The following is a 13,729-nucleotide window of genomic DNA, read 5'->3' as shown; positions in this document are numbered from 1 at the left end:
TCACTGCAGCCTGGGCCTCAGATAAGTGCGGCTGAGCCCTAACAGTCAGCCTGATACTGTTGACTGTCTTCTGGGGGGGCTGGCCTTCTCTGCCCCAATCACACACGGGCTCCAGAGACCAGAGCCCGTTCTGCACTGCTGCAGCGTCCCCTCCCGGGCTCAGAGCTGGGCCTGTGTCCCCTGATCACCTCAAGCACTTCTTTCTCATCCCGCCTCTTTTTGCTGTCAGGTAGCTCTTAGATCCCAGCTGAGCCTGATGAGGGATCAGAAGGGCAGCTGAGGACGAAGCACAGGGGACACTCCATAATCTCCCTTCTGCACACACTCCCAGGTGGGCTCTGTATGACATTCCTTTAGGAAAACTTCCCACTGTCTGTGTTGATGCTTTGCTAAAGGGAAAAACAGCTTTCACTTGACAATAGCCAGGCCTCCAGTATCCTGAAAGTCTTCTTTAGCATATGAAAGCCCTTTTGGACATCTCCCTTTTCCCTTACTTCCCCTAACTCCCAAATATATAATCAGCGTTTCTCACAACCCCAGTGCATCAGTTTTCTGCCCTCAGGTCCTGTCCCAGTGCTTGAATAAAACCACCTTTTTGCACCAAAGAGGTCTCAAGAATTCTTTCTTGGCCGTCGGCTCCGGACCTTACCAGTATTCCAGAACTACATCAAGCCCCTTGCTGATTACTCTGTGGACCCCAAGAAAGAACAGCAATGACCTTGACCATTGGAAGTCTAGTTCCAGAGGTCTCCCCTCACCCTCCAGGTGCCCAGCCCTCTCACCAAGGTCCCCCGGATTTCCCTGTTCATTGACTGTGCTCCCTCTTGTACCGGCGTTGGGGTGGGGGGTGGGGGTCAGGCCATGCCAGGCTGCCAGCCACAAAACCCACTTGCCAGTAAGAGAAGGCAAGCCACAGCCACGTCAGAATGGGACAACTGCCATTGGACCCAGGGCACTGGGAATGGCACTCCAGAAATCCTCTCCCACGGATCAGAGCTGTACCCCAGCACCTGCCCGTGCACTCTTCTACCAGCAGTGTTTGCATAATACTGACAGTTTACAGAGCATTTATTTTCTCGAATATTGCCTCGTGTCTCCTGATAACAGGCTGGTGAGGTTACCAGGGCAAATATCATTATCCCCACTTAATCAGTCAGGGAGGGCTATGGAGGTTTGGGGCGTGTGGAAGGTCTCAGAGGCAGAGAAAGGGAAGAAAGAAAAAGCAAGCCCAGCGTGGGCAAGCCACTGCCGCGTGTTAGAACCCTGAGGCGAGGGGGTGCAGGCAAAACATGGTCCGAGAGGAAGCACCTGGAAGGGAGCCTGAACCCACATTTCTATTACTGAGATCTGTGCGTTTCAACCTGGCTATACTGAAGAATCCCCGGGAGAGATTTTACAAATGCTGATGCCCAGGCCTCAGCCCCAGAGGGCAGCAGAACTGGCCTGGAGTGCAGGGCAAACAGTACCTATCGAGGTTCCCAGGTATGTCCGAGGCGCAGCTTGGAAGGCGAATCGCTGCTTTAGATGCTAACTCTCCACGGGCGACAGGCCCCTCTTGGACAAACCTGAAGGCCGGTCCTCCAGGGCCCTCGAGGCTCTGCAGATGCCAAGACCCTGGGATGAAAGTGCATGGTGGGTTTGTCATCAACTTGGCAGCTGGTTTTGCTCCCTGGAGGGGTCTGGGGCTCTAAAATCTCCTGGTGGGAGGAGGGAAACTGGGGGATGGACATTAAGGAGGGCACGTGATGGAATGAGCCCTGGGGGTTTACATAAGACTGATGTATCACTGACCTCTACCTCTGAAACCAGAATTACATTATATGTTAATTAATTGAATTTAAATTTTTTAAAAATCACGTTCTTGGCCTGCCTCCCATCCTTTTTTATTGCCCACAACAGTTCCATCCACTGACAACATTGTCACAGAGTTACAAATTGGCAACCGCCAGGCGCATCTCTTATTCAGCCCGCGGAATATGTTACAAGTATGATGAAACACTGAAAAATGAGATTTCACTTGAAAATCCAGGTTCCCAGCATCTCAGGTCTAGTTACGCTGGGCGCCTAGCATCCCCGGGCCACGCTCAGCTAGCTCTGAGCAGCCTCTGCCCCCTTCAGACACTGCGGGGTGCTGCAGCTTGCCCCAGGCACCCCCCCCGCCCCCCCAGGTGCTCCCCCACCCACATCCCCACCCCGCACTGAGGCACACTCAGGTCTGGTCCCTGTAGGCCTTTAAGATCCCAATATTTGGAATTAACAGGCAGAGGGCCTCAGGTATGAGGACCGGGATTAGGATGAAGCAAGAGAGGCAGTGCCTAGGTGTGCAAGATTTCAGGCTTGCGTTCAAATCCTGCACTGTGCGCCCCTCTCTCGCTTCCCCAAGTCCCACCCCTTTCAGGTATCCTAAAGCCCATCCTCTATTCCACTGCCTCTAAACCTGATAAGCTTCTTAGGCAGAAAGAATGACCTCCTGGAAGAAGGGTTAACCAGATGGCTGAGGTCAGCCCGGCTCCTTATCTCAAGCCTGCTCCCTCCCCAAAGGAAGCCGGTATCTTGTGCGCACAGAGCAATCTCAAAAATCACCCTATTGATTCCTCTGAGTTTCCTGGGATAGTTCTCTCCAATGCCACATTCAGCCACCTCCCTGGGGCCAATGATTCCCTTTAGAATTAGCTCCAAAATATACAAGGAAATGTTCATGCAGGAGAGCCCATGTCAACACCCAGGCAGGATTCCTAGACTGCGGGGTCTCCTAGGTCAGCAAGTTAAACACGCATACAAATAAAAATAGGTGCTGACTTTTTCATTTTGCTAAGAAAAAATAAACTGTAGTCACAATTTCCATCTCCTATCACCATCATTGCCTAAAGGAAAGAGATGTTCTAAGCCAGAGAGAGAGAAAAACAAGGGCTGCTTTTAAACTAAATACCTCTGACTTTATAATATATAATAGCTAGTTCTCAGGGAGAACTCACTGGGGACCAAGTATGGGTCTAAATTCTTATATTAACTTCTTGGACCCTCAGAACAACCCAATGCGGGAAATACCAGTTATATCCCCATTTTATAGATGAGAATACAGAGTCACAGGGAGGTCAGGGAACTTCTCCAAGGTCATACAGCTACTGCAAAGAGCTAGAATGTGTGCCCAGAGAGTCTTACTGGAGACCCACCCTCACCCCCACCCCCTCGGCTCTAACAAGGTGAAATGCTCATTTTACCATACTGTCCTTATTTCTTTCATTCTAAGCAGGCCCAGCGATGTCTCAGTTGCAGATCAGTCCAAAAACCTGTCTTGGGGAGCTTCTCCCGTTGGGTACTGAGTCATGCCTGGTTAGTTTGTAAAGTGAGGAGCCTGGCTGTGCAGAACCCTCTTATGAAGGAAATTCTCAAACCACACAGTGAGGCAGATTTGCGTGACCCACAGGGGTCTTGTAAGGGAGATGCAGAAGCAGCTGCCTTTCCCAGGGTGGGGGTGGGGGGCATCCGGTTTGGTGGATTCAGCTGAGCTGGCTGAGTGTGCCCTCCTGCCTCGCTGTCTTCTGTGGCTCCATCCCAACATGCCCTACCCAAGGAATCAAGAGCTCCAGCCCCCACTTCTCACCTGAACTCCAGACCCGGGTCCCAACTGCTTGTGAACATCAACCTCTAGACCCCACGGACACCTGAAACTCAGGAGGGCTCCCATTGTAGTCATTTCTTCTCAATTCCCCACTTGTCATTTATTCACTCAACAGACATTTGGGAGCCCCCTAATCTGTCTCTACTTCCTGGTCACTAGAAATGGACTGGTGAGCAGGACGGAGTCCCTGGCCGCATTCTGGTGGGGTGAGACAGCCAGCAAATAAGTCACAAATTAAATACACATGAGGTCAGGCGCTAGGAGGAAAAGTAAAGCAGGAGGTAGGCGACACAGCTACCTGCTACAAGATCCATTTCCCCTTTGTTCTGGCTAACGAATCTCCAATTTTTAGCTGAATCCAGCACCCCCACCCCATTAAAGACTATATTTTAGCCTTCCCTACGGCTACATGTGGCCATGGGAGCAAGTTCTGGCCAAGGAGATTAAAGGGAGAGCATCTCGGGTTGGCTTCCAGGAGCCTTCCGTAAGACACAGAGATTATACAGCTTTTCAATTCTTTGCATTCTTCCTTCCTGCTGGCGGAAATACAGACGCTAGAGAACGGGCTAGAGAACCAGGAACATCTTGGATATTGAGATAAACTTGGAAATGGCAGCCACACAAACAAAGCAACAAAATAAAATAGAAGGAGTTTATGTCCCTGTCACCAAGGTGCCCCATAACAGCCCCCCACTGACTGCCTCTAGATTTCTAGAACTTCAGAGGAAAATAAAATTTCAGTGTGTTAATTCAACCGCTATTTTGGAGTTTCCTGTTAATATCAGCTAAATCTGATCCTCACTGATAGCTAGGTTGAACAACAGAGAGTGGGAATATCCTTTTGGATAGCATGAATAGGGGAGGCCTCTCTAAGGATCTGACATTTGAGCAGAATTCAGAATAAAATGGAGAACACCATGCCTGTGCTTCCTCCTCCCTCTGGAAAAAGTGTCCCAAGTAGAACCATCTTCCCAGCAGCCAAGCTGGAAACCTGAGCATTATCCTTGAGATTTCCCCTCCCAAATGTCCTGCATCTAATCTGCCACCAAACTCTATGGAGTCAACCTGTCTATGTGCATCAGGAACAAAATAAAACCCATCTCGCCTAGAGCTCTCCCGAATCCATCCTCTTCTCCCCATTCCCTCTGCTAGAACAGGCCTATAGTGGGGTGCACAGTGCCCCCTAAAAGATATACTTTAACTCAAAACCTGTGCATGTGACCTTATTTGAAAAAAAAGGGTCTTTGTGTATTGTCTCTAGGGATCTGGAGATAGGATCTTCCCAGATGGGTTTAGGTGGACCCTAAACCCAGTGACCTTCCTGATTGGGAGGCGGAAGAGAAGACAGTAGGGGGGAAGGAGAATGGCCCTTGAAGGTGGCTCAGAGATGAGAGAGGGTTCTGCAGCCACAAGCCAGGGGGTGCCTGGAGACACTGAAAGTGAAAGCAGCCAGGAAGGAGCCTCCCCGAGAGCCTGGGGAGGGAGCCCCACCCTGCTGACACCTTGATTCCGGACTTCTGGCCTGCAGAACTATGTGATAATAAATTTCTGTTATTTTAAACCACCAACTTTGTGCCAATTTGCTATTGCAGCCCTACAAAACCAATACAAAGCCCTTAGCAAGATGGACTCTCTCCTAGTCCCAGGCTGCAGAACTGGTCAGTTCAGAATCCCCTGTAGCAAAAACATTTTGACCTCATACCTCAACAATCTATATATTTACTTATAACTATCGATGCCTACTGCTGCACTATTATTTATGTTATAAAACATACCTAAAACATAGACATGAAAACAGATGAGACAGATGAGAGTGTAAATTGACGCTATTTTGGAATCGTTCAATTATTCCTAATGGAGTTTATCATAGGGGCGCCTGGGTGGTTCAGTTGGCCGGGCATCCAACTCTTGGTTTTGGCTCAGGTCATGAGGCCCACTTGGGCTCCACGCTCAGGATGGAGTCTGCTTGGGATTCTCTCTCTCCCTTTCCCTCTGCCCCTCTCCCTGCTCACATGCTCCCTCCTCTCTCTCTCTCTCTCTCTCAAATAAATAAATATATCTTTAAAAAAATTAATATATACCTAGCCCATGACCCAATGATTCCATTCCTGGGTATTTACCCAAGAGAAATGAAAGCACATGTCCATATAAGGATTTGTACACAGGTGTTCACAGCACTTTATCAGTCATAGCCCAAACTAGAAACAATTCAAATGTCCATGAGCACAGGAGCAGATTAAAAAATTGTACTATATCCATACATACTTCATATGTTTCAACTATAAAAAATGGAATGCTTTCCCCCCACCTTTGGTAACAGTTTTACTGAGATATAATTCACATACCATATAATTCACCTATTTAAAGTGTACATTTCCGTGATTTTTAATGATTGTCGAGTTATGACATCATCACCATAATCATTTTGAGTATTTTCATTATCCCGAAAAGAAACATTGTATCTTAGCTGTCACCTCCCAAACTCCCATGCTCCCCAGACATAGGCAACCACAAATCTACTTTCCATCTCTATAGGTGTGCCTGATCTGGACATTTCATACAAATGGAATCATACAGATTGTGATCTTTGGTGAATGGCTTCTTGCATTTAGCATGTAAATGTACTTCATTTACATTTGTTCACGTTGTAGTACATGTCTGAACTTCGGTCCTTTTTTATTTCTGAATAAGTTCCCATTGTGTGGATATATCACACTTTCTTTATCCATTCATCAGTTGATAGATAAAATATTACAGACTGGGTGAGTTAAACAACAGAAATGTGTTTTCTCACAATTCTGGAGGCTAGATGTCCAAGATCAAGGTGTTGGCAGGTTTAGCTTCTTCTAAGGACTCTTTCCTTAGCTTGCAGATGGCCCCCTTCTTCACATGGCCCTCTCCCTGTGTGCAGGCATCCCTGATGTCTCTTTGTGGGTCCACATTTCCTCTTCTTGAAAAGATGTCAGTCAGACTGGAACAGGGTGCACTCTAAAGACCTCAATTTAAATAATTAATTAACTCTTTAAAGACCCCCCATCTCTAAATGTGATGATATTCTGAGGTGCTGGGGATTCAAACTTCAACACGTGAATTTGGTAGTAGAGGGACACAATTCAGCCCGTAACAGGTATCATAGTAAGAAACAATTGCCAAATCCAAGATCAAAAACATTCATACCTATGTTTTCTTCTAAGAGTTTTATAATTTTAGCTACTATGTATTTCGAATTAATTTTTGTATATGGTTTGAGGTAGGGATTCAACTTCATTCTTTTGCATGTGGATATCCAATTGTCACAACATTGTTTGTTGAAGAGATTATTCTCATCCCACTGAATTGTTTTCATAACCCTGTGAAAACTGAATGATTAGAAATGTAAGAGTTTACCTCTGGACTCTCAATTCTATTCCATTAATCTATAGGTCTATCCTTATGCCAGTACCATGCTGTCTTGAGTATTGTAGATTTATACATTGTAAAAACAGGAAATGCAAGTTCCTTGACTTTCTTCTTATTATTTGAGATGTTTCTTCTTATTATTCAAGATATTCTGAGTACCTTTCATCTCCATATGAATTTTAGAATTAATTTGTCCATTTCTGCCAAGATGCCAGCTGGAATTTTGATAGGGCTTGTGTTGAATCTGTAGGTCAGCTTGGGGAGTATTGCCATCTTAAGCTTTCCAATCCATGAACATGGAATGTCTTTCCATGTTTTTGTTTTTGTTTTTGTTTTTTTTTAGCTCTTCTTCAATTTCTTTCAACAATGTTTTATAGTTTTGAGAGTATAAGGGTTGGACTTCTTTTAAGTTTATTCCTAAGTGTTTTGTTCTTTCTGGTGCTATTATAAATGAAATTGTTTTCTTAATTTCTTTTTGGGTTGTTCATTGCAAATGTATAGAAGTACAACTGATTTTTCACATATCAACTTTGTATCCTGAAACCTCACTGAATGTGTTTATTCTAATAGTGTGTGTGTGTGTGTGTGTGTATCTTAGGATTGTTTATATACAAGATCACATATGAATGAACTCGGTACATGCAGCAATATGAAAATAGTAAAGCCACGTACAAAAGAGTACACATGTATGATTCCATTTACATGAGGTTCAAGAACAGGAAAATTAACCTATGGTGATAGAAGTCAGAACAATGATTCCTTCAGGACAGGGGATGGGGAAGTAGTGACTGGATAGGGACAGTCACTGGGGGGTGATGGAAATATTTTATATCTTTTTTTAAAAGAGATTTTATTTGTTTATTTGACAGAGATCACAAGTAGTCAGAGAGGCAGGCAGAGAGAGAGGAAGGGAAGAAGGCTCCCCAGTGAGCAGGGAACCTGATGCGGGGCTCGATCCCAGGACCCTGAGATTATGACCTGAACTGAAGGAGAGGCTTAACTCACTGAGCCACCCTGGTGCCCGGAAATATTTTATAACTTGAACTGGGTTCTATAGGTATAGACATGTGTTCAAATTTCTTGACCTGACCCTTAGGATGTATGCTTTTGACTGTTAGTAAATTATACTTCAATTAAAAAAAGGCATATAGATGAGATAAACTGTTTTTAAATGTGGTGGCCTAATGGGATCATTCACTAATGATCTCAAGGCCCTCTATATACAAAAGGATTACCTTATCATTAGTGATATATGAATAAAGCCAGAATTCAAAAAGGCTTTCCTGTTTTTTTCTCAACTTATTATATGTGATCAGATCTTTTATTTCGTTTAACTCCAAGATGTGGCTGATGAGTAGCTGGTACCAGGGATAGGAAACAAGTCAGTGCTCTCATTTTCTCTTTGTTCATTAGTGGTTTTGTGTTTTTTTTTGTTTTTTTTTTTTTAGCTTCTTATTTTTTAGTAATCTCTACACCCAACATGGGAGTCCAACCCAAGACCTCAAGATCAAAAGTCACTCTCTCTTCCAACAGAACCAACAAGTTGCTCCATTGTTCATTAGCTTTAATCCATAGTTTCTATGCAGAAATCTTCCTAAGCCACTTGCTTATTTTGTGAGGGTCAACTGAGTTAAAGACAGAGAATATGATGTGTAAAACTACTTCAACCAGGAAGTCAGAAGACGGTAATGCCTCATGATATGCTAAAAATGGCCCTGGAAACAAAGGAAGGGACCATGATGTGCCCCTTCTCATGAAGAGAGACCCTGAGCACAAAATAAAACAAGTAACCCCAACTGCAAGGCTCACCAAGCAAGGTTACCACTGTCAACCGAGCTTTAAAAAACTGTTAGCAATGGAACTTGTAAAACTTTCTTCCCATTCCAAGGAGTATCATCTTGCATACACACGGCCTCTGGGGAGCTTTCTACACTCATCCCCACTACCTCCTGGCTGGTTCCCTGGAGGCTCAAGGCTCACGCTCCTTGCTGCTGTCAGACAGAACACAAGTTAATCACATGACTCTTCAACCTAAAGATCTTTTGGGACCCCTCCATAGAGTTCCTTAACTGGACTTAAAATCCAGTGCCAGCCCAACCCAAATTCATCAGCCTCCCGTCCCACTTCCCCACCGTCAACACACTAGGTAGCCTCCCGACTTCTTCAGATCCTTCACAGACTCCGTGTTTGCCCTAACTGCTGTCTCTGCCCTGAATGTCCTTCCTGGCCTGCAGATTCCTTCATCTGCCTCAAGACCTTCTGCCAATCTCACCTCCTCTGTCCAACCTCCCTTCTCTTCCCAAGACAGGATGGATCCCTCCCCCTCGCCTGGCACTTAAAGCACATGTTACTCTATGTTGTAACTTTTTCCCTTTTTGCAGGTTGAGCTTTACTTCTCAGCCATAAATCCTCAAATGCTGTAGTCTCTAGTTCATTTTAGAAAGAACAAGAATAGGGCTGTTTGACCAGTGGAATAAGAAGCAGAACAGAGGTGGCTACGAATCAGGACCCATACTTGGAGCTCACCTGGGACTAGATAAGGGAGGCAGATGTAGCAGAAATCAAAAGTTACTGTACTTTTCTCCCAGCAAGCTGGTTCTCTAAAGCCTCCACCTCACCCCCTTCCCATGAAGTAACCCATCTCAGATTCACTCGACTGCAATGTGATAAGCACAGGAAAGCACCCACTTGGGGAATGAGAGGGAAGGTGAGGGCCATCACAGATAGAACAGAAAATTCTGATTTAGAACCACATGGGCTATGCCAATAGGGAAGATCTGAAACTTTTTTGGCCCATGTTCCAGCACAGAGGGGGTGGGTACCAAGTTCCTGGCATGCTGGATTCCACACACTGGAAAAGACAGGAGGGAAGAGACCTTCCATTCCCTCTCCCAGAGCCTCTCCCACAGTCAGGAAGCCATACAGCTCCAAGGCAGGAAGGTCCTGCATTTAGCTCAGACTCTTGGCATTTTGCTCCCAAGAAAGAATTAAGAGATGAGCCTCAAGCCTCGTAACAAAGCCGCTCCCCCCGCCCCCCCCCCAATAAAAGATCTGCCCTGTGTGGTGGGCTGGGCCCAGGGAGGAGCAGTTGAGAAGTAAATGTTCTTCTTCCTCCCCTGGGAATCCACCGTAGGGCTGCCTGGCTCCCTGAAAGCAAAGAATCCCCAGAGGGAATTGCCACACACTATCCCTCTTGTCTAGAAAATGTTACAGAAGGATATGGAGAGAACATTTAGGTGTCTTACCTTAGCTTCAGAAAGCGGGGGTTTGATGGGCCTTTCAGATGCGTCACTCTTAAAGAAAAACAGGACAAAATGAGGCGTGACAAAGGCATCTTAGCAACTTGTATTCACAACATGTTGCCACTCATACCTAATCAATCAGGCTCAGAAGCAACGGTAACTACAAATAAGCTCGAAATCGCTAACAACATCCTGACTGGATTAACCATCCTCTGGATGGAATACAGCAGAGCTCAGAAATGTCCTATTCGTGAGTTTAATCACATCAGCATGGATTAGGTGCTTACAATTGCACAGGTACGGTGCTGGGAAGCAGGGTTCAACTATGACAGACAAGAGTGGCTCTGCCCACAGGGAGCCCACGTTCCACAAGAGCAGACAGACGTGCCCATCCATAATGAAAGCAGAGGGGCATGTAGCAGGGCTGGGGGAACACAGGGGTCTGTCCCTGCTAAGCCCCTGGCCACACCATGTCCCCATGATTGTAGGACGCGATACTTCCCACAGGAACATGGAGGGAACACGGCCATCAAGCAGCAACCAGCTGGGTGAGTCAGTATCCTTGATGAATGAGCGTCCTGCCCTCTGTATCCCTCTTAGGACTTTCCACACCTCACGGATTTTACACCGATCCCCCATGAGAGCAAACTTGCTGCTAAAAGGCACTCTCATGAAGTCTGACAGGAGTCTATAAGCCTTTCAGAGAATTAAGAGTAAGGAAACGATGCAAAATACTGCCTGAGCTTGGAACAGCCAAGGTGCCAAGGACAAAGAAACGGAACGGACCATATAATTTGGGGCCCTTCCTTAGATCAACAGAGGGAAGTCAATATCCAGAGCACAACCATTCTAAGCTCGGAACCACTCAAAGTACCAATGTCCCCAGGCAGTTACTGGTGGCGTCCCAATCCTCATCCCCAGCCCTGGGTTTGTCCTGGAGGTAGAAAGAGCACACAGGCTCGGGGTCATAGGGACCTAAGTTTATGTCCTAGATTTGTCACTGATGAACCATGTAAAATTAGACAAGTACCTTAAGCTCTCTACGCCTCAGTTTTCCCATCTGTAAGAGGAGAATGATACCTACTTTGTTGGAACTTTGTGAAAATACAAGAAGACCGTGAAGGGCCGGGCGCAGGGCAGTTGCTCCTTGAATGACAGCAGCTACAGTGAAGATCACCAGCTCGCGGAGATCCAAGGGCAATAATCAGAACTCACCCTGGGGCCCCGTGAGAAGACAAACCCATTTCCAACTCCTGGGTTTTCTGCTTGTGTCTGAGATCCTGGAGCCTGGCTTCCTGTGTCCAGACCCCCCCAGGACCCCAGAGGACCAGCCAGAGACCCAGAGGCCGATGGGGAACTAAGTCCAAGGGCCAGCGCCAGAGCCTGCTGACTGCCACGTGGCGCCGGGGACACTGGCTGCTTTGTGCCACCTCTCCAAAGCTGGCCTGGCCTGCTGGAAGCTCTCAGTGGCATTCTGCCTGAGGCTCACGAGGCTGGGTAGGGGCACAGAAGGGGTGGTGGGGACCGTGAGAGGTGGCAAAGACATCCCAAGCAGACCTCCTGGTTTGGAGGTGTTCCCCCTTTCCTAGAAGAGGCAAAACTATTTTCGCCCTGAGCATGGAGTAAAGGAGAAGGAAGAGGCCCTGGGGGCCTGTGACCCAAGGGGCTTTCAGATGTACGCGTCAAGTGGGCTCCGGCTCACTGTAGCCCAGGCAGGTGCCTCGGAGTCCCGAGAAGAGACTGAGACGGGAACCCGAGCCTCCACGTAGGTGTGAGAGTGGGGTCGAACTCAGTTCTCTCAGGGGGTGTATCTGGCCTAGAAGGCAGTCTCCTCAGAGATGACAAAGGGGGTGTTTTCAAGCCAGGACTGGGGAAAGGTGCCAGCCCTCCTCACACAGAGGCGAAAGCCACTCCCAGAGCTTGTGTTCCCTCCTCCCCACTCCCACAAGCGGTCTGGGAACAAATTTCCCGCCCACAGACTGACCAGGGAAGTCTTCACAAAGCAGGCAGGCCAGGCCACAGCAGTGACCGACAGGCTTGCTCTGAGAGAACCCTGTCCCCAGGGCACTGCTTCAGTCCCAGCCCTGTGTGTGTCACTGGGCTAACACCCCATTGTGCCTCCATTTCCCAAACTGGAAGAGGGGGGCCTCGTAGCCCTTGCCCCAGAGGGACCGTCCACTGCACAGACTGACTGAAAATGAACCAGCTACTCAGAAGAACGTCATTTGTCCCATAAACACTTTCCCCGACTTCTTTCCATACCCGGGGTTGTGGCGGTGGGGAGTAAAGCTCTCTGTTGGGGGCTGGAGTGGGTTTCTGCTTTTACATGGCCATATACAATCTGGCCGAGGAAGGCTTCTCTTAGAAAAGGTCACACTCCTGTTTTCAACACCCATTCATGACTTTGCAGTATAACAACCTAAGAAGTGATTAACCAAAGGTGACGTTTATGACCCTTTGGGTGCCCCTCGCTCAGGACCAATAGGTCAGATATGACCCAGTAAAAATTAAACTGCACAGAGAGGGATGCCTGGGTGGCTCAGTCGGTTAAGTGGCTGCCTTCTGCTCAGGTCATGATCCCAGGGTCCTGGGATCAAGTCCCACATCAGGCTTCTTGCTCAGCAAGGAGCCTGCTTCTCTCTTCTCTCTCTCCCTCTGCGTGCTTGTGGTCTCTTTCTCTCTCTCTGTCAAATAAATAATAAAATCTTAAAAAAAAAAAAAAGAAAGAAATAAAGAAAGATTAAACTGCACAGAGAGAGCTAGAGGCCGGATGTGAGTGTCTCCTACCCTACCCCATGACACAACTCTGCTGTGCTCTGGGTCTGGGTTTCCCTCCTAGAAAATGGACCGAGAGGAACACCCAGTGGGAGAGTGCACTGGGCAGGCCTGGTGTGTGTGATCCCATGACCTTAGAGGAAAGCAAGGGGACAACTCACACATCCTCTCTGGCAGGTCTGCCCCATGGTGGGGAGGACCCCTGCTGTGCCCGACTTCCTTCTTCTCTGCTGGTTCTCTCTTCTCTTCTGCTCTCAGCAGTCACTCTCAGCAGTTGGGGCGGGGAGGCCTGGAGAAAAGCAAAGCCCAAAGGAGGAAGAGTGAGGGGCTCATCAACCTCACTCCACTCCTCAACAGCTGGTAAGCGAAACACCCCAATACTGAGGACGAGGGGCAGAGAAGTGACCCCTGTGTCCAGAAGGACCCGTAATCCTAAGTAAAGTGTCATAAGGGTTCTGGCAGGGTCTTCTTCTAGAAGACAGTCCCTGGAACCTGGTCCCCATCACCAACAGCCTCCTCTGCTTACAAAGAAGTCCAAAAAAGGGGGCTTACTTTAGGGAAGAAATCCAATAGAAATGGACATTAGCCAAGACAACTTCAAAAAGCCCAAATTTTAAGTCTGATCTTCACCAAAGTGTCACGCTTTCCTCTTAATTTAAACAGGGTCGGGCACAACCCTGGGTAAAAATCA

The 13,729-nt window shown here is 47.4% G+C and overlaps 1 protein-coding gene across 1 annotated transcript in view; it reads right to left on the bottom strand.

The window, feature by feature from the left end:
- The window catches only part of HK1 (hexokinase 1), a 78,404-nt gene extending 65,077 nt beyond the window's left edge, over positions 1 to 13,327 (bottom strand). The window contains exons 1-2 of the mRNA XM_013044273.2: positions 13,200 to 13,327; positions 10,267 to 10,314 (exon numbers count right to left, since the gene is read on the bottom strand). Coding sequence (XP_012899727.1) covers positions 10,267 to 10,314; positions 13,200 to 13,226 — 75 coding nt within the window. The 5' untranslated portion in view covers positions 13,227 to 13,327. The remainder of the gene's footprint in view (positions 1 to 10,266; positions 10,315 to 13,199) is intronic.
- Between the last annotated feature and the right edge of the window lie 402 nt (positions 13,328 to 13,729).

Source organism: Mustela putorius, unplaced genomic scaffold, assembly GCF_011764305.1.
Source record: "Mustela putorius furo isolate JIRA1106 unplaced genomic scaffold, ASM1176430v1.1 tig00000698_pilon_pilon_pilon, whole genome shotgun sequence".
NCBI classification, from domain to species: domain Eukaryota; kingdom Metazoa; phylum Chordata; class Mammalia; order Carnivora; family Mustelidae; genus Mustela; species Mustela putorius.
The sequence above is the reverse complement of the archived record's forward strand: the minus strand, read 5'-3'. Positions and strand labels throughout refer to the sequence as shown.